The 24,188-nt window shown below is 57.2% G+C and overlaps 1 protein-coding gene across 4 annotated transcripts in view; it reads right to left on the bottom strand.

Moving 5' to 3' along the window:
* Positions 1–8,950: 8,950 nt before the first annotated feature.
* Positions 8,951–24,188, bottom strand: part of PHF2 (PHD finger protein 2) — a 95,326-nt gene continuing 80,088 nt past the window's right edge. For 2 of the 4 annotated variants that reach the window (XM_033413664.2, XM_033413661.2), the window contains exons 13-22: positions 23,325–23,444; positions 22,739–22,857; positions 20,693–20,871; positions 20,476–20,546; positions 19,538–19,701; positions 15,036–15,310; positions 13,277–13,372; positions 12,632–12,741; positions 11,623–12,028; positions 8,951–10,946 (exon numbers count right to left, since the gene is read on the bottom strand). In XM_033413664.2, the coding sequence (XP_033269555.2) occupies positions 10,858–10,946; positions 11,623–12,028; positions 12,632–12,741; positions 13,277–13,372; positions 15,036–15,310; positions 19,538–19,701; positions 20,476–20,546; positions 20,693–20,871; positions 22,739–22,857; positions 23,325–23,444 (1,629 nt within the window). In that variant the 3' untranslated portion in view covers positions 8,951–10,857. The remainder of the gene's footprint in view (positions 10,947–11,622; positions 12,029–12,631; positions 12,742–13,276; positions 13,373–15,035; positions 15,311–19,537; positions 19,702–20,475; positions 20,547–20,692; positions 20,872–22,738; positions 22,858–23,324; positions 23,445–24,188) is intronic. The other 2 variants (XM_033413663.2, XM_004284104.4) reach the window with 2 other exon arrangements.

Here is a 24,188-nt window from a genome sequence, read left to right as displayed (position 1 = left end):
CTCTAAGCTTCTTAGGGGTCATGGGAGAGCCAGGTGGGTCTTGAAACCATCCTGTCCTCTTGACCCTGGCCTTGGTCCCAGCTCAGGCCTTGTGGCCACCTCCTTTCTTCCTGGTCCCTTTGCCTCCTCTCAGTCCCAACGGTCTGTTCTCCACTTTTGCTTCCAGAGGGAGCTTCCAACACAGTGATCTGCCCCTGCACCACCCTTCACAAATTGCAGTGCTCCCATTACCTGGGCTCCCACAGGACTTCCCAGCAGAGCATGATCTGTTTCCCCCATAGGCCTGAGCCATGGTTGCTAGGAGCAGCCCCCGCTTTTAAATGGGTCACCAAGAACAACCATGTCACTTACATCACTTGGCCTCAGCCACCCACTGGACTACCAGGAAAAAATGCCACCAGCCCCAGAGCTGCATGGCCCCTTCTCTTGGATTTGGTTTATGGCCTAAGCCCCAGAGCCAAGCCCCAGGGAACTCCTCTCCAGGCCCTCCAGAGCCAGCCTAGGAAGGCAGGTTCCAGATCTTTGAGTCCAGCCAAGTTGAGAGTGAGACAGAGCATCCAGGAGGATGTGAGCGCCCCATCAGAGGTATTAGGGGTGTGGGGTTGAAGGCCAGACAGCCCTTGTCTGAATGGGCTCCTAGGCTGTGGCTGGGGATCTTGCCCTCTGCCTACTGGGCTCCCAGGAGCCTGTGCCTGCCTGCACAGGTCAGCCCAGCCCACCACAATGTGAGTGGCCTCAACCCCTCCCTGCTGGCTTAGCCATGCCCCTGACTTCCTGCTCATCAGCCCTCAGACCATGAATCACCAGCAGCCTCACAAGAGGAAGCAGTGATAACCCCAGGCTTCAGAAGGGCCACCCTGGATGCTTGTCTGTCCTAATCCACCCCTGCAGGGCAGGAATTAACAGCCCCTGCTCCACACATGCCATTAGTCCCTCTGCCTGGAGCCTTCTTCCTTACAAACTCCCTCTCTCCACTAAAACATCCCTCTTCTCAAAGTCCCCCTTTGTCCCCATCCCACCTTCCTGTTCCCTCCTTCCTCTGGGGTCCCTGGTCCTTCAATCCACCTTGCTTTCCCACTATCCACCAGCCACTGGTGCCCTTGTCTGCCCCGAACCAGGGGCTCCCCATGGCTCCAAGGCTCACGTTGAGGACAGAGACTATCCTCTGGGGTGAAATGGGCCGGGAGGGTGTCCATTTGACCACACAGAGGATGCCCTGCTGGGGCTGTGGGCACTGAGGCATGAAAGAATGGAAGGCCTGGATTGTGGGGATCCTGTAGGCAGTTAGTGGGGAGCCACAGAAGGTGGCTGAGCTGAAGAATGACCACAGGAGGTGGTGTCTGGGACTGAATTTGGGGACCATGAAGGAGGGAATCAGGGAAACAGAGTCAGGACAGGGCTAGTAAAAGGCATCCTGGGGAAGGCTAAGTTGGGGCAGGCAGGTACATGAGACCTGAAGAAGCCAGAATCAACCCATCTAAGCGTGTTGGTGGAATGACAGATAAGAAGGGCCCCTGAGGCCAAAGTCACTGAGGAGTGAGGGTTTGGAGCAGCTGAGTGGGCACAGCTGAGGGGTCCCCTCCAGAGGACTGCAGGGTGAGGGCAGGAGAGCTGAACCCAGAGAATACCCACATCAGGGGAGAGGAGGAGGGAGGTTTTGAACAGATGGAGAAGGCACCCCTCCTCCCTGAGTGGAGACCATAGCTGGAGCATGAGCCCCCTTTCCCCCGCCTTCAGAGCTGCTTCACAGATTGCAGCACAGCAATTCAAGAAGCACATGGAGCGTTTGATAGATTGGAAATATATCCTAAAACCACAGTCACAAAAACTATATGGTCTGAGTCTAGAACAGAAAAAACAGAAACAAAAAATGAAAGAATTCCCCAGAAAGTATCCTTATTTACATCTGCCACAAGCCCCCAGATGCCTCCTTCTCGTGGAACCACCCCCTAACCCCTAACCCTGGCACTGCTCCTGGTAACTCCCTGGGAAGAGCAGAGTACAGATACCAGTAAACTTTGCCAGAGCTTAATCCACAGCCACCAAGAGAAACCCACCAACAAATGTCTGTGTGATATGGGCCACAAATACCTGGATGTTGATGGAGGATAAACTTGGGATCCCTGCTCTTGGCCATTAACTACAGTTCATCCTAGGGGGTCATAGTTAGATCGTTTAAAAAGAAAAGAATAAGAGAGTAGGACTGGGTTTTTCCCCCAGATTTAAGCATTTGAACAAAGATACTGATCCCAGAACACATTGTAGGGACCCATCTGTGAGCCTGGCTTTGGTTTATCCCTATGACCCCATAGAAGGTAAGATCATTGTCCCCATGTCACAGCTCACAGAGGTGGCATCTCCACCAGCTGCAGGTGCAGAGCAGGGAGACCCTTGATGGCCCATCACAGGCAAAGTCATGCAGTTTTCTTAAACTCTAAAATAAATTAACCCAAAAAGGAGGGAAGGGAGGAAATATAAATGTGGCAGACCAAAGCTTACTCAGAATTGTGGCCCATTTATATGAGATTTCTCTTTGATAAGCAGAAGAGGTATTATTGGTGTACACATATGCACAAGGTATCACTGACTCTAGACAACATTCTAGAACAGCATTCTACAAAAAATCGTCCCTCTTCAAGGTAAAAAGGCACATATTGTAACACATGTGGCTTTACACACTTACTAAATCAGCCAAAATGAGTAGAAAAGATAAACAGCAGTGTCAGCTGAGCTGAGCCCACATCTGGGGTGTGGAGACCCTGGTGGCCCGTCGGGGCTGTGCTCTCTCAACAACCGACCCATTCGGGCTGGGCAGCCCGAGACAGCATGCTCATGAGTGTGCAGATCCTCTGGCCCAACTCAAGCCAGGCACATGGGTCCTGTTCTCCTGACCATCAGGGAGGCCAGGGCGATGGCTCCATTTTACAGGGAGGAAGTTGAGGACTGCAGAGCCAGGACCATCTCTCTGCTCCTTCCTACAAGCTCCAGCACATCCGCTGTTTGGTAAATGCAGTTGGGTGGGGCGGGGGGACAGGACGGATTGCGATCTTGAAATAACACGGGCTGGAGTGTGGGTTCAGGCCGGCAGGCCGGCAGGCGGACAATTAATTACGAGGATCCCGCTTTGAGCCGGGCGAGGGCCCAGCTAGGCCGGGTGTTTACATGCACGCTCGTCTGTTTGGGGCCTGCAAATCCGTGTCAGATGTTAATGGAACAGCATCATTTTTCTGCCGAGGTGGCATCCCCTGGGATGTTTGGATGAGGCGGCCGATGGGACTCGGCCTGGGAAAGGCGGGCTGGCGGCTGAGGAGGGAGGTCATTTGTCAGGCTGCCCGACAGCCCGCAGTGCTCCCCTCACACCAGCACCCCTCCTCAACCCTGCAGCCCCACCTGGTGTCCCTCCGTCCACCGGGCTCTGGGGACACAAAGCCGTGAGTCGTGAAAAGCAAGGATCCACTCCAAAATATGGGAAGGAGACTGCAAACTGGATGTGAATAAACATTTAATTGATCATCGACACAACCACCTGGGTACACACCCAGCCCAGGGTGCAGCCTCTGCTCCACACCTCACACCTCTGCAAGTCGGGGTGCACATGGCACGTCTGTTGACAGATCTCTCAGGCCAGGCCTGGCCACCTAAGGCCGGGCTGTGTCCTGTGTCCTGCTGCGACTTGCCTCCTGTGTGGGCAGGCCTCTGCAGGCCATAGCAGAGAAGATGTAGGGCAGACCAGATGGGGACATGCTGTCCCCTCAGCTCCAGATCCCTACTCCATCCCCCTCCTCATCATCAGGGAGGCTGATGGAAGAAGAGGCCCAGAGAGGGGAAGTCCTACCTTAGATCACATAGCAAACAGGCTGTCAGGGCAGGCAGGTAGAGTGGGGCATGCCCCAGCAGAGGGCCAGGTGGGAATGGCGGGCCTGTGGGGAGAAGTCAGCCCTGAAGCACCTCTGTGTGGGGTCACGCTATCAGCCACTCTGCAGATGAGGAAGGTGAGGCCAGCCCCAAGGTTCCACAGCCAGGCTGGGCTGGGCCTGCCATGGACTCCTTGGGCCAAGAGTATAGCCACTCAGGGCTCCCCTGGTGGCACAGTGGTTGAAAGTCCGCCTGCAGATGCAGGGGACACGGGTTCGTGCCCTGGTACGGGGGGATCCCACATGCCGCGGAGCGGCTGGGCCCGTGAGCCATGGCCGCTGAGCCTGCGCGTCCGGAGCCTGTGCTCCACAACGGGAGAGGCCACAACAGTGAGGAGCCCGCGTACCACAAAAAAAAAAAGAGGATAGCCACTCACGTCAGGGGGCGCAGCCTGGACCAAGGCCTGAGGCAGACAAAGCCTTGCTGGAACCCTGGCCCTGCCAACTTCTCCACCCACACTGCCCCCACTGTTCCTCACGAAGCTGGATCCTGTCCCAGGGCCTTTGTTCTACTGTTCCCTTGGTCGCAACACTCTTCCTCCATGGTCTCTGGGCTCTGCTCAAAGGTCACCTCCTCAGAGAGGCCTCCCAGTCCCAGGACCCGAGCCTGAGGTGTAGGGGCAGTGGTAAGTGATTAGCCTTGGGAGAAAGCTCATGGCACCCTGCCCAGCACACTGTAGGCACTCAGGAAATGGGACCACACTGGCAGCACAATCACTACATGAAACCTATGGAACTCGGCACCAGACTCTAATGTCTTTGATAGGAAGCTTATGCACCATTATCATTATTGTTATGGAGAATTGCTTTCACAGGGCTGGGAACACAGCCTGAAGTTTTACATCAGCAGCATCTTTTTCTTTTTTTAAAAAATTTATTTATTTATTATTTATATTTGGTTGCATTGGGTCTCTGTTGCTGTGCGCAGGCGCTCTCTAGCTGCAGCAAGCAAGGGTCACTCTTCGTTGTGGTGCGCGGGCCTCTCATTGTGGTGGCTTCTCTTGTTGCGGAGCACGGGGTCTAGGTGTGCGGGCTTCAGTAGTTGTGGCACATGGGATCAGTAGTTGTGGCTCACGGGCTCTAGAATGCAGGCTCAGTAGCTGCGGTGCATGGGCTTAGCTGCTCCTCAGCATGTGGGATCTTCCGGGATCTTCCCAGACCAGGGCTTGAACCCGTGTGCCCTGCGTTGGTAGGCAGGCTCTTAACCAATGCGCCACCAGGGAAGCCCAGCATCTTTTTCTTTAACCCTTGGACAGTGAGCCCTCTTCACTCTTCCTCCCACACACCATCCAGCGCTCAGTACCGTGGACAAGGAGGGCAGAGACCCCGGCAGCCATGTGTCCAACACAAGACCTGCCTCAGTGTCCTCATCTGCAAAGAGGGTTCCCGGTTCAGGGCTGTGCACAGAGGCAGGGTGGGCTGGGTCCAGAGGGGAAAGTGTGGTTGGGGGAAAGTGGGGGTTGAAGGTCTCTGTGCAGCCTGGGAAAGAGGGAGAGCCCCATGATGGAAGGGAGAGCCGGGCAAGGGGATGGCCCAGCCTGCTGCCCTGCCCAACATTCCACCCCGTCCCCTGTGCTCAGCCCCTCACTCCAGCCATCCTCAAAGACGGCACCTCACTTTGTCCCCATCTCAGGGCCTTTGAACGGTAGCAATTGTGCAATTTCTCTCTACTCTTGCACAGCTCTTCCTCCTGGGCCTTGGGGAGCTGCCCTCCTGGCCGCTGTCTGCAGGATGGTGTCTCTCATCAGCTCAAGGGCTCTGTAACTGTCCTGCCAGCTCCACTAACTGTGAGACTCTGTGCCTCAGTTTCCTCCTTGATAGGATAGAGACAGTTGTAGGACCTTCCTCAGAGGGCAGTTGTGAGGCGTGAATGTGCTAATACAGGCCAGATACTTAAACAGGTCCCGGCACACTCAGCCCTTAAACAGTTCAGGACCAAGCTGATCTGATTATTATCATCTCCTTCCCAACGCTCACAGTAGGCTGTTAACTTTATTTCTCTTTGCCCATTGCTGTCCCTTCGGCAGTTAGCCCCAGGGTCTTGCCCACAGGACAACACTTGCTAAATGAACTGCTATGCGATTGAAGGACTGTTCGTTCATGGCCCTCCCCTGCCCCCTGGTGGTCACTCTCAGTATTGCCCCAAGGTACCAAGTGGGACTCTTTCCTGCAGGTTTGGGGATTGGCTCTGGGTCCGTCCAAGGCTCTGAGCACCCAGGCAGGACCATGCAAAGCAGACTGGGCTGCCGGCGGGGCTAAGCTCCCCACCTGCACAGAGACGATGGGAACACGTGCCTGATGGGCACAAGGGGTAGAGGGCGAGACCTGGGGGAGGGGGAGCCTTTGAGGGGAGAGGGAGCCCTAGGAGGAGGGGGATCCTAGGGGAATGTGAACCAGGGGGAGAGTAAACCCCTTGCCCTCAGACTACCCTGCAGAGGCTGCTCTCCCGGAGAGTCCACTGCACCTGCTTGCTAACCTGCAGGGGCTCCCCAGGGCCTGCCACATTCCCCACTGTGTGGACACCCTCCACCTGCTCTGAGCCAGCTCCAGCCCTATCTCCCACCATCTGACCACCCTGAGGTCTGGTCACTTGCCCTGGGGCCTTTGCTTGTGTTGCTGAAGACATTTTCATCTCATGGGCTGCTCCAGGGAAGCTTCCAGACCCCCTTCATTCACCTGGAGTGTAACACAACACCATGGGTGTGTCTCATCACAGCCTGTCCTTCTGTACAAGTGAGCAGGTGGCAGTGTGGGTCCCAGGCAAAGCCCAGGCTTCCCAAGAGGAGCAGGGGAACAGATGGCCCCTCTGAGCTTGGAGTCCTCCTTGGCAAAATCGGCCCCGATGAAGCCTCTGGAAGGTTCTCAGCACCGAGCCTGGAACACAGTAGGTGCTCGGGAAATGACTAAAATTCAGCTGAAATTTGGAAGCCGACTTAAGGGGCAATTTGTTTATTTATGCCATGTTCAGTACACAGGACACAGCCGCAGGTGAGTCTCAGTCAGACAGAGCTAGGCAGCCTGCAGTAAAAAAACAGCTCCCAACATCTCAGAGGCCTAACGTGCAACCCTTCATCGCAACCTTTCCTCTTGCGAAGTTTGTTGCTGGTCAGGTGGCTCTCCAGGACCCTGCTGCTGGCATCCTGCGGCCCCCAGGAGCTGCCTAAACACGATGGTGGTGTTCCACTTACACCTGTTGCCAGGAGGCTGAGAAATTATGGTGAGCAGGGGAAAATCCTGGAGCACTCAAGTCTCATCCATGGAGGGCTTCAGTGTGGGCCTCAGTTTATCTACCTGTCAAATGAGGGGCTGGGTCCGTGGGGCCGCGCAGGGAGCTTGCTCAGCCCCTCCCCTCCCAGTTCACTGTCGCAGGGCTCTTGGCCCTGCATGGAGATGGGGAGAAGACCCTGGAAGGGCCACAGTCAGCACCAAGCACAGAGCGACACAGGCCCCTTGCTGCCCATGCTGCAGGCACACCCAGAAATGCATGCCTCTAGTCCACCTACAGACATTCCCGAACACAAGGGCCGCTGGGGCCACAGCGACGGCCCAGGGCACGCCCAGGCCATGCTGCACCAGGATGGTGTGGGTGCAGCGCAGGATAGGGCCTAGGGACAGGGAAGAGGCTCTGGGTACCTTCTGGGAGGTCTTTCCCAAGCCTAGGGCCCCAGGTCCCAGATGGCCCTCTGAAGACCCAGTCCCTACAGCCATGCTGGGATGGGAAGACCCAAGGAGCACCCAGATAGCTCAGCCTCAAGGACTCCAGCTCAGAGGCTGGGCAGCCAGAGCCAGCCCTCGGGAGGGTGGGCTGTACAGAACAGCCCAGGGCTTGGCACGGTCCCCCAGCGGCTGTGGGGTGAGGCGGCGGGGACCCCTGGGAAAGCCACAGGGCAGGATCTGGCTGGATCCGGGCAGGGACAGGACAGCTGCCAGGAAGGGTGAATGCCCAACCATGGGGTTTGCAAAGGCCCCTCTTGTGGGGTCCAGCGGAGCAAATTCAGGCTGTGGAGCTGCCTTGGCTAAACACTGCATACCAGGGCCCAGCAATGTCTGAAATGCCTGGCAGCCGGGGCAGCCCCAGCGTGTGCCTAGGGTCTCCTCTGTGGCAGTCCCCTTTGGCCAGTTGGTCATTCTTTCTCCCTAATCCTCGATCCTCACTGTGCCCTACACTGTTCATCTGTGTATGTGTGTGTGTGGGGGGGTCTGCTTTTGTTCATTTGTTGTAACATCAGCTTCTTTTGGGGGGCTGCATTGGGTCTTCGTTGCTGCGTGTGGGCTTTCTCTAGTTGTGGTGAGCGGGGTCTACTCTTCGTTGCGGTTCGTGGGTTTCTCATTGGGTGGTTTCTCTTGTTGTGGAGCACGGGCTCTAGGCGTTCGGGCTTCAGTAGTTGCAGCGCATGGGCTCTAGGGCACGCAGGCTTCAGTAGCTGTGGCATGCAGGCTCAGTAGTTGTGGCTCGTGGGCTCTAGAGCACAGACTCAGTAGTTGTGGCGCACGGGCTTAGTTGCTCCACGACATGTGGGATCTTCCCGGACCAGGGATCGAAACCATGTCCCCTGCATTGGCAGGTGGATTCTTAACCACTGCGCCATCACGGAAGTCCCTAACACCAGCTTTAGACTGAAATTCTGCACATGTTCTCGGGTGCCTCTCACCGGACTCAACTAAACTGCACACGTGTGAACACTAAGAAGGTACTAGAGGCTCCTGAGGATGCTAGGGGCTGGGGCTGGTACTGTCAGGGTCTCAAAGGCTGCCCACTCTGACCAAGGGTCTCTTCTGCCTACTCCTGCAGGCTGGCTCAGGGTGCTGCAGCTTTGGGGTGCAGGGCAGTACATATGCCCTGTGGGCAATCCAAAGGCTTTCCAAGGGGAAAGCTGGCAGCCAGGGCTGGGCCTGGGTAGGGGGCCTGGCCTGACTGCCCACCCTCACACCCAGCCCACTCACTGGCCCACTCCTCTCCCCAACGTCGAGGATCCCCACCGTCCTCACCACCAGAGTGGATGACAGTGAACAAGGCAGAAATGACACAGACATGGTTCTGTATAAAACCTGAAATATTTTTACTCTTTTAAAACTTTGATCTAAGTTACCTTAGACCTCATGGACTCGATACAAGAGTAATATGAATTGGGAAATAAAACACTTTAATAGCCACAATAAACTTTGTTAGAAATGTACATGTTGCCAAAATAATAATAATAAAATTAAAAAAATAAAAGAGAGAGAGAGAGGAAGAGAGAGAACAGCTTGATGGCCAGGTTAGATTATATAAATGTTCAACAAGGACAGGAAAGGAAACCTTCAAAATGCCGGGTCGGAATAGTCAGGGCCCCATGAGGCTCACCCCTCCCAGCCTCTGGGTCCCGGGGCTGCATCCCCCAAACAGGATGAGCAAGGGTGGCAAGGCCCACGCAAAGCTGCCTCTCCTCATGGACAGAACACCCAGGGATGGGCATATAAACAAAGCTCATAAGAAATGTACAAATATAAAAAGCTACAAACATTAATAAATTACAGCATCACAAAACACAGAAACACTTCACAAGGTGCTAGTAAAATAACTGTACCCCCACCCCCTTCATCAACAAGAAGGAAAGAAAGAGCTGGTATTCAAGTTGAAGATTCCTCTTCAAATGTGTCTGAAATAGATCTTTTGTGTACTGTTTGCTTCTGTAAAGACAGATATAAGGCTGCAAAGACATCACTTGTTTTTCAGGCAATACCTTAGTTCCTAAAAGAAAAAATAATAATAATAACCATAATAATACAAAGAAAGAAGGAAAAGGAAAAGCATCGGAAACCCAACTGTTCATCATACTCGGCAAAAAACTCGTATAAATGTTAATGAAGGACTCTATAGAAAGAAATTCCTAAAGATACTTTTACTCTTATAAAAAAGAAGTTATTTAAAAAGCTATTTACACGCTACATTCTATGAAAAATATGCTTCAGGAAATACATCTAAAATTAAAATACAGGATTGCCTGAGAAACAAATCCAGCCCCTCCGTGTCGATGGGCAGACACGTGGTCCAGGAGCCACCCATGCACTCGACACCAAACGTTAACAGGTGACAAGACAGAAGTGCCTGGCCCCCAAGTCCTCGGGCCACCCGGCCACCATCTGCCCCACCAGGCATATGGCGGGGTGCCTTGGCTGGGAAGTGCTTCTCGGAGTATAGATGGTCAGGCTGGACGGGGACCACCCATGTGGCTTAGCCTGGGCCCCCTGGGCCCCACACTGTGTCTGGGCCTGAACCCTTCCCTGGGGACCCCATGAGGGCTTCCCCCCCAACACTGACACACTGACCCTGCTGATGGCCCCAGCCAGCCCTGAGAAATGCCCCAGGCATTCAGGGTGCAACACCCACCATCCGGCCCACCACCCACCAGCCGGGGAGCACAGAGGCTCCTCTCCTGGCTGGGGCCCAACAGTCTCTGGACTTGTCTGAGAATCACTTGGGAAGAGAAGGGGGGCACATACACACCCCGATCTCTCCTCCTCTTCCTCTCTAGTGTTCTTTGCCTTTTTTAAAGCCTCTGGAGGCTACCAGCCTGTGGCCAGCTCAGACTCTGGGCCTGGTGAGCATTGGCTCACTCCTCCTTCCTTGAAGGACTCATGCTCCCAGCAGAGCTGCAAAGGCCCTGCAATCACACCCATGCTCGGGGATGCCTGGAGGCTGTCCTGAAACTGGAATGGTCCTCAAACTGGCAGGGCCACGTTTCGGGAACTGGTCACTCTAAGCAACTTGAGAAAGGACGTCTGTCCGTGTTGGCGAGCTCTGCCCGCTGAAGCAACAGATGCTCATGTGAGGGGGATGGTTGCCGGGAAGAGGCCAGGCCCTCCCTGGGGTGAGGCAGCAAGGCCACCCTCCTGGGGGCTGATGTTTTAGCAGGGCTCCAAGGGTCCTGAGCGGAGCAGAAGGATCCTGGCTTTCCAAACTTTAAAGGAGCAGTTTTCCATTCCGATGAATTTTCAAAATTTTCCCAAGCCTCTGTTTGGCAGTGGCCATGCCCTTTTTTGTACGCTTTCCTGGGGGAGGCAGAGACACAAAAAGGACAGATGAGTGACAGGAACAGCATGTGGGATGGAGGTCTGTAACCCTCCTGAGCCCCCACCCTGTCTGTAAAATGGGCCTGCAATTCCCAGGTCCAGGGAGTTCTGCATCCCTCCAAAACCACCAATTGTCAACAAAGCGCCCCACTCAGAGGCTATGTCGACAAGGGGTTGGGCCGTGGTGAGTAGGGTAGGGACAGGCCAGGGATGGCATTAGGGCCACCTAGAGCCACACTCCCCATGTCCATGGCCGGCTGGGCCTCACGCCCATGGTGCAAGGGGTCTGGGGGGTGACAGTGGGGAATGCCACGAGACCCGGCCAGCCGTCCCACCCCTAATTCACACAGAGGAGCCTGGGTCACCTTAGGCTCCTCCCAGTGAATCCTCGGCAAACCACCAACCACACTCTGACTTCAAGCCAGGCCCCAAAGCCGAGGCCCTGGGAGTCTGAAGGGCCAGACCTAACTCCAAGGTAACCAGAACCCCCCTGGTGAGTAACCAGAGCTCTTGGTCTTGAAAGGGACCATTTGTTTCACATACTGACTGAGTGCCTGGCCATACACACACATGGCTGCAGGGACAAAGGAGACCTGTGGTCATCCACAGGGACAGTCTGCAAGTCTAGGTGACTCAGGGTCGGCGGGCAAGGTACCTTTGGCAGCGGTGTTGTTGGGGGATGACGAGGAGGGCCTCCTCGTGGTGAGGAAGACCCCAGGGGCCATGGGCTGAGAGGCACGGCCGGCTTGGGCCCCAGCAAAGGCGCCGGCTGCCGTGTACTCGTGGTCAACCAGGCTGCTGCTGTGGGACTCTGGTGGGGGCTCAGGTGAGCTGCCCTCCTGTGAGGCCTGGCTGCTGGCCGTGCTGGTGGAGGCCGGGGTGGTGGAGGCCGGGGTGGTGGAGGCCGAGGTGGTAGAGGCCGAGGTGGTGGAGGCCGAGGTGGTGGAGGCCGAGGTGGTGGAGGCCGAGGTGGTGCCGGCAGAGGCAGAGGCGGAAGGGGAGGTGGTGTTGGGAGCCAGCTTCCTTTTGGTGTTCTTTTTCTTTTTGCTTTTCTGCTCCTCCTTTGAACAAAACATGCAGGTGTGTCACCCCACAGGGCTGGCCAGGCTTCGGACACTGGGAAGCAGCCTGCAGCCTGGGAGCAGCCTGGTCTGCTGTGCACAAGGCTTCTCCCATGGAGCTGAGCGAGCCAGCACTGCAGGAGCAGAAAGGGCTGGATCACGCCCGAGCCCCACCTCCAGCCACCACGAGCTCTGCAGAGCAGTACTGGGGCCTGTGGAGAGACCACCAGGCCCCCCTCTGTGAGGTGGGCCGTCCCGGACACAGGGACGTGCGGGATGTGGCACCAGCACTCGGCTGTAGTGGACAGACTCAATCTGAGTTTACCTATTGGTGGACACGTAGTATGGGCCCCCGCCCCCGTCACCCTAACCCCCTCCATTCCCCACCACCCCACTCCGAGCTGCCATGAGACTCCTGCCACCAGTTCCCAGCTTCTCTGCTTCCCACTAGCAGGGACTTGGGAGCCTAGAGGAACCGGGGTCGGCAATACTCAAATGTCCCCAAGGCTGTGACAGCCCCAGACTGGGTGGTCTCCGTACATGAGGGTGGGGGGAGCAGAGGCATCTGGGGAGCCTGAGCCCAGGAGGGGGCCCCCTCCTCACCTGCTGGGACAGTTTGGCTGCAGCAGCTGCCAGCCCGGTCTCAATGGAGGCCACTCTGGTCCCCTCGCGCACAGGCCTGTCCTGCCTTGGCACCGACGGGCCGACCCTCGCTGCGGGAGAGAAGGTCAGCCTGCCTCGAGCAGCCACCCACTGCCTGTGCGCCCTCCTGGGATCCCCCGGCCCTGCCCCAGTTTGTCCCCAAATCCCAGGGACAAGTCACAACTCGGGGAGTGTCAGCATGGGCCCCAACCTGGTGTGGGGCTGGTTTCCCTACACAAGCAAGACAGGAGAGATCAGGAGGGAAGTCACGTGCTAGGTGAGCCAGACCCCACCCCGCTGGCTGCCATGATGGGGGGCCAGGTGCAATCGTGACCCTCCCAGGGCTGTTCATTGAGGAGAAACTAGGCAGAGGGTCACCTCAAGACAGGGACACCGCACTGCCCTACTGACAGGAGCTGGGATGCCTTTGGGTGAGTTTGCAAAAGCACCTGGGCTGAGGTCCCGGGAGAAAGAAATGGAACCCCAGTCAGGCTCCCGCAGGCAAGTGACACCCTGTCTGAGCCCCCGCACAGAGCTAGTGGGTGTGGAACACGGCTGCTGGCCTTCGTGTGTGGATGGAGCTCCCCTTCCAGCCCCCAGCACTACCTGTCGGGCTGTAGGGAGCATCATCTGAGCCTTTCCTCTTCTTGGAACGGGACTTGAAAACAGGACTGTCCTCATCCGACTCCAGGGAGGGGTAAACTAGAGCGGCAAAGGGGAGAAGGGCTGGGCTGCTGGTGTGGCCACAGGAGGGTGGCTGCTGCAGGCTACTGGCAGAGCTTATGACCGGCATCCCCCAGGCTGTCCCCAGGCTGCAGAGCACCAGCCCTCCTGGTGTGGCTGCCACACGCATAGGCACAGGTGGCCTCTGAAATTGTCAAGCCCAGGCCCCCTTGAGGTCCAGAGAGGGCCAGACAAGGGGCTCCATCCAGCCCCCATGACCAGCTGTTCCTACCCCAGCCTGGCCACCGCACCCACTTGAATGCCCAATTCTCAAAACGTCTCCTCTGCTGCTATCAGAGAAGAAAACACCTGATGTCCACGGAACTGAGTGGCTCTGAAGGAGCCCAGGCTAACCTCAGCAAGTCTCTGGAGGAGGGAGACCCACACGGCAGCCCTGGGTGACTCACTGGGTACCTCCTCCCATTACAGGTTCAACCTCCAAGGCTTGTGACACCCGAATCCAGAAAATGGTGCCCAGAAAATGGAGTTCACTCCGCTGTTGATCTGTCAGACCACAGCAGGCCCCTCAGTGAGGCCTGAAAGTGCCCACCAGATAGGGCAGGTCCAGCCTCACCACGGGAGGGCTCTCCAGGGACAGGGTCTCCAGGACAAATACACTGCCCTCAGACCATCAGGACTGAACTGAAAACAGGCCCTGCACCATGGGGGCCAGCACGGCCCTGACCCTGAGGAGCACAGCGCACCCTGCGGGGGCTGGGACATCTATGGGCAATGGGCTGAGGCATGGAGGCAGGTCTTCACTCCAAGTCCCCTCCCAGGCGGCCAACAGCAGCTCCTTCAGAGCCCGTTGGAACCCAAAGCGCCAGGCCTGGAAGGAAGGGCTGTAGTGGGAGGCGAGGGGCCATGCCCCTGGGCAGAGGCCACAGCTATGGCCCAGCCACCAACTCACTGCCCACCTCAGACTCAGGGCCACAAAGCCACTCTGGGCCTCAGTTTCTCTGTCTACACAGACATAGGATGGACACGATCTCAACGTGTCTGAAATGGTATAGCCACGTGGAGAACAGTCGGGCAGGTTCTCAGAAGGTGAAACAGGCAGCGACCCAGGTATACACCACAGGAGCACCATAGACACAGGCCATACAAAACTCCCTGCACACCCACATTCACAGCAGCACTGTTCACAGCTGCCAAAAGGTGGAAGCCATCCAAGGGCCTGTGGATGGATAAAGGGATAAACAAACGTGGTGTGTCCACGTGGTGGAATAGTATTCAGCCATCAAAAGGAACAAAGAGCTGACATGTGCTACATCGTGGATGAAGCCTGAAGAGTATGCTAATGAAAGAAGACAGGCACCAAAGACCAAGCACTGTGCGATTCTGTTCACGTGACAGACCCTGATTAGGAATATCTGCGAGGCAGCATAAATCAGTGGCTGCCAGGGGCCAGAGAAGACGTACTGACTCTTAACAGGTACAGCGCAGGGTTTCGCTTCTGGATGATGAAACGTTCTCAAATTGGGTGTGATGATGGTGGCATGCGCATCCCTCCAAATACACTAAGCACCACTGAGTTACACGCTTTTAAAGGGTGGCTTTTAAGGTCTGTGAATCATATCCATAAGAGGGCCCGGCTCCCAACCCCCAGGTCTAGCGCCCCTCCCCGCACAGGGGCGCTCACCGTAGTCCGAGTCCTTGAAGCAGGCGTCCAGGTGGTCCTGCTCCTCCTCGTAATCATCCAGGTCCACACTGTTCTTGGCCGCCCTCTTCAGCAGCCGCTTGCCTGCGCTCTTACTGCCAGCCCCGTTCTTCCGGGTGCCATGGGCCGCCAGCGAGCTGCCCTTGGCCTGGCCAGCACCCCATGTGGTCTGCAGGCAGGAGTCGGAGGCCTGCAGGTTGGCCATGGACAGCATTCCCTGAATGGCTTCCTGTGTGCTGGGGGAGGCGGGGGGCTGGCTGGAGGCACAGAGAGACAGGCACTCAGCCCATGGCCCACACATCCTCCCACTCAGCAGCCAGCAGAGGGTGTGGGGTGGAGGATAGTGGTAGCTGATAACTCCCCCGTGGAAAGAGCCAGCTATCCCCGTGCCCTACCCTCTGTTCCCACCCCCCAACACCAAAGGAGGGCTGGAGGCCTTGGGACAGAGAGGGGCATAAAGAGAGAAGAGAGGGAGGGGATGAAGAGGGGCAGAGGGATAGAAGGTGGTAGACAAAGGTGCCATTACTCCTGATCTCTCCTACCAAAAGGTCAACAAGCAGATTCCCCCAGGGACCCAGGCCACGCTCCTCCCTCCCTCTTGCACTCCAGCTGGTTTTGTGCACGCCTCCACCCACCGTGGACTCCTGCGCTCAGCCCCAGCCCCAAGCGCTCCCTCCCCCATGTCTTCAAGGGCATCCTCCCATCTGGTACCTGAGATGGGGCAGCACAGCCCTCTCCCTCCCATGGCACTCGATCTCCCCAGGTGACTCACACCATCTTTTCATGACTGCACCTGCACCAGCACCCAGACTCTCACCCTTGCCCATCACCCCAGGCTTTTGTCCACCTGGGTCAGGATGGCCCACCCCGGCCTCTGGGGAGCCTGGCCATACCTCTCATTGCTCCCTGGGACCCTAGGAAGCAGGACCTGGAGTGGGGCACTGCTTAGCCCTCCTCCCTGGTCGCAGACCCAGGAGGCCCAGGAGCCCCAGCAGCGGGCCCGCCCTGTGTGTCTGACATCCAGGCCCCCTCCTGCCTGCCCCATGTGCCCCCAGGGGATGGACCCACCTGCAGGGCTGCCAGACCCAGAAGCAGCCCCCAAAAGTGCCAGTCCACATGGGCCCCTGGTGGTTCTGCATGGTCCCTGCTCCCTCTTCCACTTCCGAGAAGTATTGGAAGCATGTTTAGTAAGACATTAGAACAAGAAGGAGTCCCTGCTCAGAAATAAGGTTCCCAAGATTGAGGCTGGAGGGTGCAGGGAGATGGAGCTGGCCCCAGGAAGCACAGACACAGAGGGTGGTCCCCTGTGGGCCTGGGGGCCCACCGAGGCAAGTTTGGACAAAAGCCATCCTGTGAGGGGTACTGCTGGGCTCCAGGCCAAGGACTCTGCCCCAAGCCAGGAGGAGGCGACGGGCAGGCGCCTCTCTGGGCAGCGCTGCACGAATACCACTTCCCCAAGCCCTGCCCGAGACACACTGGACCACAGCGCTTTGGGGTTTTGCTGGAAGCAAATGGATTACGGCTCCAAAGGCACAAACAGTGGGAAAAATCAAGTATGGTCAGACGCCGTGGAGAGCCAGGGGCCTTCCAGCAGACTCTCCACCTGCCCCAGCATACCCCCGACCCCCACTGTCCCACGCCATGACGGCAAAGGGCCACCCAGACCCAGCCAAGAGCACACGGCATTTGGTAGCGGTAATATCATTGCTGTACCATCATCGCTGATGCTTTCTGAGCCCGGACAGGTCCCCGACCCTGCACTAGAGCCAGCAAGAGCTGATAGCTGGCCCCCTATCCTCTGCCAGGCTCTCCAGTGCTCTACGAGTGAGGCCCTTCCAGGCTCACCCTGAAGGTCTCAGGCACCCTCACCCAGCCTCATGGCCCAGACAAACACCTGGCTTCCTGCAGGGATGGGAGGGTGGGGGCCGGGACACTCACCATGAGGGGCCTCCGGGAGCCAACATGGAAGCCAGCCGCCTGCCTGTGCCATCTGGACCTCATGGTCCCAGCCCAGCTCGGCTGCAACCTGAGAGGGAGGGGCCTTGGAGCCCAGGGCTGCAGGCTGTCCACGTGGGCCGGCGAATCAAGGAGCAAAGTCTAACTAGTGCGCATGGAAAATAATACCTTAATCCTCCAATTATCATACCAAAATCCTCTCTTTCCCTCACCCCCAGGCAGTAAACACTAAGGAAACCATCCACAAGAAATTAACATATTTTCCTCCATTTTCTTCAGCTGCCTTTTTCCAAACAGCAAATACTTAAAACAGAGCAAATGGACCATCAAACACTGACCTACACTCCAAATGGGAGACCTGGGAAAGGAACTGCCTGTGGCAGCCGAGGAGACCCAGCCCCAGCAGGCACACATGCACGTGTGCAGGCGTGTGTGAGCACACACGTGTGTGCCTACGGAGCAGTTCACAGCGCATCCTCAAACTGGCTGCCCTCCTCCCGGCAGGCTGTGTCCAGGTTCAGTCAGGAGCCCAAGCTCCTGTGTCCCAGCTCCATGCAGAGTTCTGGCACCAGCCCCATCTGCCCTCATCCCAGGGGTGCCTCTCCCTGGGACTCATGGGGGACCCAGGGCGTGTAGGGCACTTCTCCAGGGTCTGAGCATCAACCGGTCACTGAGGTCCCAGCTAGCCATAGCCTTCCCAGAAGAAAGGCACCTCCAAAGAGGTGAGGGGCCAGCCCGGGCACCAGCACCTTCCAGGAAAAGGGGGTTCACAGCCAGGCTTCTCCTCCTGGCAAAGGGCCTCAGGTCAGGGTCCCTCCCACCACTGCAAAGGCCACAGGGCATCTCTGCAGTGAGGGGCTTAGGTTTGCTCATCTACAGAAACCACTTAATGCTGAACAGGAAATCTGCACCCCACGGCTCTGTAGAAGCCTCCAGCCATACACTCCACTCCCACGAGAGGAGGCGCCTATGGCTGTCTGTGAGCATAACACTGCACAAATAATGGTAATTTATGAAAGAAAATACAACCATTTGATTTAGTAAGAACGCTTTTCAATCAAGCCCTAATCCGCCTCCCGGAGTCCCACTGTCTAAGACGGGGCTGACGTGCTGCCTCCACGGGCTCATGTAGCCCCTGGACCTCGATTCTGGAAGCACAGACTGAGAGGCAGAGGGGGATGGGTGGAGCGCAGATCTGGAGGACCAAGCGAACCCCGAGCAGGTCACAGGAGCCCTGACTTCCTCAAGCCAAGTCCCTCCTGGCTGGATGGCACCGCCCAGCATGGTTAACATTCCAAGACCCCCACGCTTGGGTTCCATTATCAGCAGATGGAGATTCTGGCCCTGCCTCTGCCACTTCCTGGCGGTGCGGCCTTGAGCAAGTCACCTAAGCTCTCTGAGCCTCAGTTTCCCCATCAGTGCAGCAGGACTCTCCTGCTGGTTCGAGGACTAGGAGGGGAGCCACCCCCCACCATGGTGGCTGAGGTCCCCAGAATGGGGAGGCTACAGGGGGCGTGGGCCCTGATCCCTTGGTTGTCTGTCTGTGGTACATGTGGAAAAAAAAAAAATGGCCATGATGCATAAAAACAAAAGTTAATTGGGATCAAAAGAGAATTTAACTGGGACCACCATGAGAAAAACAAGCCCAGTGGCCTTCCACCAATGCAAAACCCAAAGAGGATGAATCCATTTCTCTCAAAGCAAAGGACTGCAATTGGGCAGGCCTAGGTAGAGAAGACTGCCTGAGCTGAGCAGACACATGTCCTGGCCTGCCCGACCACCCAGAATCTCAGGGCCTCCGGGAAAGAACAGCATATACACCAGCAGCCAGTGGGCTCCTGAGGCCGCAGATCTGGATGCACACAGGTCTCGAGGACAGCGTGGCTTGGTTCCCACACACCCCCCAGCTGGTGTGGGAATCTGGGACCCCTGGCCGACCCAGCCCCTCCTCAGGGAGTGGGCTCTCACGTCCCCGAGCTCTGAAGCCATCATCTCCCTTGCCGCAGGTAAGGGCTCTGCAGGGAAGCCAGCTTGGGGTCCCAGAGAGGCCCATTAAATGCCCTTGAGCCCGACACTGGGCACAAACTGTGGAATTTTTCTTATGTTATTTTTATGGCATTCAGGAAGTGATGAGACAGAGACAGCTGGGCGTCCTGGCCTGGAACAACCCTGACACCCTCCAGGTGCCCAGCCTGGCCCTGCTTCCCCACAGGCACCTAGAGGTATGGTGGCCCCACAGACTCCTCCCTCCATGGCCCCAACGCGGAACGACTTCTCACCTGACTCCCCATCTAGCATCTAGAATCATCTGTCCTCAGAGCTCTGTGCCCTCGCTCAGGAGCTCTGCAACACACAGGACCTGCACAGCCAGCCCCCTCTCACCTCTCTGGCCACCTGGCACCACCTCTGCCAGGCAGGGGTCCTGCTCTGGCCGCCTGGCCTCTGGGACGTGGGCTGACGGACCCCTGCTTGGCCCACCTCTGTGGAAGCAGCCACTTCCCCAAGTTCCCCGTGGGCACCGGGCCTACCTGTTGGGGTTGTACTCGAGCGCGCCGACCTCCTCGCTGGCCTGCAGCAGGTCCAAGATGCCCGCAGCCGAACCCCCGCCATCCTTCTTCACTTTGGCATTGCGGGCGGGCTTAGTGTCCGTGTCTATGTGCAGCGAACCCTCATCAGAGGAGTCATCACTCTGCTGTGGGGACAGAGTAGCTGGTCGGAAAAGGACTTGGGGGTAGGGGTAGGGACTACTGTTTCCCTTCGGTGAGAAAAAGAGGTTTTTAAAGAGCCTGTCCTTGTAATGAGCACCATGGGGCTGGCTGACCAGACACACAGAGCAGGGCACAGGTGCCAGAGCTCTGTGCTGGGATCTTGGAGCCCCGCCTGCACCATTTCCCCAGGTGAACCTTGGTTCACAGGACCTTACATGAGAACCCAATATTGAACATAGATACAAGAGGAGTCGGCGTGGTTGGACTGGGAACAGGCAGTGTGCCTGCACCTGAGGGACACCGGTTAATAGCCCCTGGCAAGTGGCTCTGCAGGGACACCTTGGGCTCTGCAGGCAGAGCCTGCAGACCCCAACAGGGAAGCTGGCTTTCTTGGAGACGGCCACCGCATCCTGGGTTGGACATGCATGGCCTTGGAGGACATCTAACTTAACCCCCACACGTTTGGTGCAGGACCCAACCCCCAGCAGGTCTGGCCTGCTACTCCCTGTACCCCAGTCCTCCGGCATCAAGGAGATGCACTATCTTCCCAGTGGATCTGACTACGGAGGGCGGCTCCCAAGGCCCCACCACTCACAGAGACCTGCAACCTTCCACAAGTCCCACATCTGCTTTTGTCCCTTTGTGCAGGGTCCCGGGGCTCAGAGCTCCACATCTGGAGCCCAGCCAGCCTCCCCAGGAGAACGTCCCCCTCTGCACTCCACGCAGAAAGCTCAGTCACCCAGAAGGCACTCGCTTACCTTGTAGAGAGCCGAGTCCAGCTTTGGCTTCGTAATGGGCGTGGGCAGCGGCTCCTTCTTGTCCAGTAGGACTGAAAGCAGAGCACATGGGAGTCAGCAGCAGTTCTGGAGGAGCAGAGGGGGACCCTGGTCCAGCCACACCCGATGCCCACTCCACATGCCTGAGATGGCCTAGGCGGGGCTGGGCCTGCCCCCTCCCCATGTCCCCCCAACTCACAGGACAAGTCCCTCTTCGGAGCATTTTTCTTCCTCCTAATAGGAAATTCGTCAATCTTGAGCTCCCCGTCATCCGACACGTACTCATACTCATCCCGCACTGGCTGGGGCTTGTCCTCCTTGAAGTTCTGCAAGGCTCCAAACACCCCTGGGCCTGGCTGTGGCTTGAGGGCCTTGGAGCTGGGGTGGCAGAAGTAGGCCGGTCAGTGGACATTCACGCAGCCTGGCTAGTGCCTCCAGCACCACCCCCCACAGGCCTTGGAGGACCAACAGCCAGGCTGGAGCCTTCCCAACCCCACAGCCTCCTCTCCAATGTCGTGACCCCAGTGAAGACAGCGCACCACCCACAGGGTATATGCCTGGCCCTTTCTCGGGCTATTTAAGGTTGTGCCCCCCACTGCCCCCTCACCCTAGCCAACGGATGAGCATGCCTTCTTTCAGGCTGCCCTGGGGCCTGATATAAGCCCAGTGTCAGATGGAGCCAGTGCCAACTGGCCTGGGTTTTCTACAGAGCTATTATAGAAAAATAATTTCAGGGCCGAGGTGTAGACACAATAGTCTAAAAAGTTTCACACAACTCATCTCTCTCCCGGGGCAAGACAGGGCTACTGCAAACGAGGAGAGTCCAACGCTCCAGCCACTGCCTCCCTGTGGGCTGAGGGCACAAGCGCACACTCAGCAGTGGGGACAGCAGGCAGGGCACAGGCATCTGCGATTCTCAACAGGTACAGCTCTGATTCCCAACAACGGAAACACAGAGGATGGCTGGCAGTGAGCCCTGCTGGGTGTAGTCATGAGCTACGTAACACAACACACATGTACACACACACCCATGTACATACACACAGGTGTGACATAGTTAGAGAATCATGTCTCCCTTTCTCCCTTCCATTTCTAAACTCTGTAGCGCAGTCGGTCAGTCATAGAGTTAATGCTGTGCAGAAGCTCCCCGGGACCCAGCAGCTGAGCTTCAGATACATCAAGGCCGTGCTCAGGGCCATGAAGTCAGGGCAACCAGGCCCCTGCAGATCAGACCCAACCCACCTGCTCACCAGGCAGCCTTGGCACATTGCCGTGAGCTCTTGGGAACAACAGGCCCACTTGTGCCAGGCTCTTCAAGAGCACAAGATGCTGACAGGCTCTGTTCCCCCACCACCTAAAAATGGTCTTCTCCCCCCATCTTGCAGGTGAGAAAACTCAGGCCTACAGCAGAAAAGTGGCCCCATTCCCACTGGGACGTGTCTGCTTCCTGATTGCTGGGCACCCACCCTGGACTTTGGATTCAGCATGCAACTGGGTGTGGGACCGAAGCCACCGAGGGGCTTCTTGGTGGGCACAGGGTGTCTGGCCCACCAACCTCCCATCTGGCCAGCCCACCACACTGGTCAGCAGATGGAGACCCCTTATACAGTCCAGAACCCGGACACACCAGCTCACACACACATACCCTCCCAGGCTAGGTGCCCCCATCTCTCAGCTCAGTGCCATCTCCTCCAGGAAGCCCTCCCACCAACTCCCTTGGACACACAAGGCCTCCACGGCACCCCAGGCCCCACAAATCCTTCTTCCATGGCCCCCATCACAGCCATAATTTTAGATGGATTTGAGAGTGTTGGATTCAGAACCAGCCCCTCCCCACTGGCCTCTAGACTCCAAGGCCAAGATCCTGACCCCCACCACGTCCTCCGTGCCAGCCCAGGACAGCCACTCGGCTAACATCTGCCCAGTCACACTCTCCTACTCCTTGCTGGCGCACACCACTGCCCCTCCCCACCTACCCAAGCCTTTTGGCTTAGGAGGCAGGAAGGGAGTCTGCCTGGAGGCCCTCATGAGGGGTGTGCTGAGCAACACAGCCCTGGCTGTGGCTTGGGTGCAGCCAGCTCAGAAGGGGGGCTCACCGCGGAGCCCTCCAGGAGGGTATATGTGTGTGTCGTGTGTGCACAAGCAGGGGATGTGTGTGTGTGATGTGGGGGGGCGGTGTTCAGGGTGTGTGTGTGGCACGTGACACACGTGCAACCAACCCCTCCTGGCACGAGCACGCACGTACCCTAGCAGTTTCTTGTTGGAGAAGGAAAATGAGAACTTGTTGTCCTTGTTCCCTGACAGAGGAGACTTCTCCAACTTCTGCTCTTCCTCCATCTTCAGTAGGGAGTCGGGTTTGCTGTTCTGAAAAGCAAACCCAGGACCATCCCTGAGCCCCACACAGGCGCCCAGTGGGCAGAGGCAGCTGGACTGAGCAGCCTCCTCCCTCTGACATGTCACCTGGGGACCCACTGCAGCCCCACAGGACCTGCCCACAGGACCTGCCCTCGGATGCTGCCCAGCTCCAGGGAGTGTGAGCTTGAACCAGGGCAGGCCACAAAGGGCAACGCCATCCATGCTCTTAGGCCAAGATGTGCCCAGGCCAGCCCCTCAGAAGGTAGCTCCATGGAAGCCACGTGCACAACCAGACCCTCAAAGACCTTCACGGCACTGCCCACCTGCAGACAGGCAGACACACACCTGACATCCCCCACAGGCGCACACACACACCACCAAGCCCACACTTGCCCCACACACCACCTTCTTTCACTAACATAGCCCTCCCTGAGGGTAGATTCACTCACCAGCATACCTGTACACACACATCTCACCTTGTACTTCCACTTGGCCTCCGACTTGCTCTTGGTCTGCTCTCGGATTTCCAACCTCTCCACGTCGTTCTGCGTGCTGATAACCTCCTTGTTGGGCACACTCAGGACATTCTTTGTGGCCTAGAAAATACTAGCCATTATCTGGTAGCGGACATGGGTGGGCAGTAGGCCTCCATCAGGCTACAGTACAAAGTGAGAACCACACAGCACAGAGTTCCTGCCTCCTGCTGGCCTACATGCATCAGCTAATCCGTCAATCAATCTACCCAACCACCCATCCAACTAACCATCCATCCATCCACCCACCCATCCAACTAACCATCCATCCATCTACCCACCCATCCATTTATCCACCATCTACCTATCTACCCACCCATCCACCCACCACCCATCTATCTACCCATCCATCCACCCACCCACCCATCCACTCATCCATCCACTCATACATTCACCAACCATTCATCTATCCACCAATCCATCCATCAAACCATTCACCCACACATTCATTCATCTACTCTTACTCCTCCCTCCCTTCCTTCCTTCCTCTCTCCTTCCTTCCTTCCATCCATTCATTCATTCATACATTCATCTACCCTCTTCGCCTTGAGGAAGGGAAAATCAATGTGCCCCACTTAAGCCCTGCAACACTAGCTCCAGTGGCCACCAAACCCCTGGGAAGTGAGCAATGACCGCCCACCAGCAGGAAATCACTCAATGTGGCCTGGTCTCGGGGACTCATGGTCCCCAAAGCCCACACCTAAGACCCTCTACTCACATTGGTGGGTCCTCAGGGCCAGGCCTGCCTCTCTCACTGCCACAGGGGCTCAGGCCCCCCAAGGACCTGCCCCCATCACTGGCTCCACC

The sequence above is a fragment of the Orcinus orca genome, chromosome 6 (genome assembly GCF_937001465.1).
Source record: "Orcinus orca chromosome 6, mOrcOrc1.1, whole genome shotgun sequence".
NCBI classification, from domain to species: domain Eukaryota; kingdom Metazoa; phylum Chordata; class Mammalia; order Artiodactyla; family Delphinidae; genus Orcinus; species Orcinus orca.
Note: the sequence above shows the minus strand (reverse complement) of the source record. Positions and strands in the feature narration are given on the sequence as shown.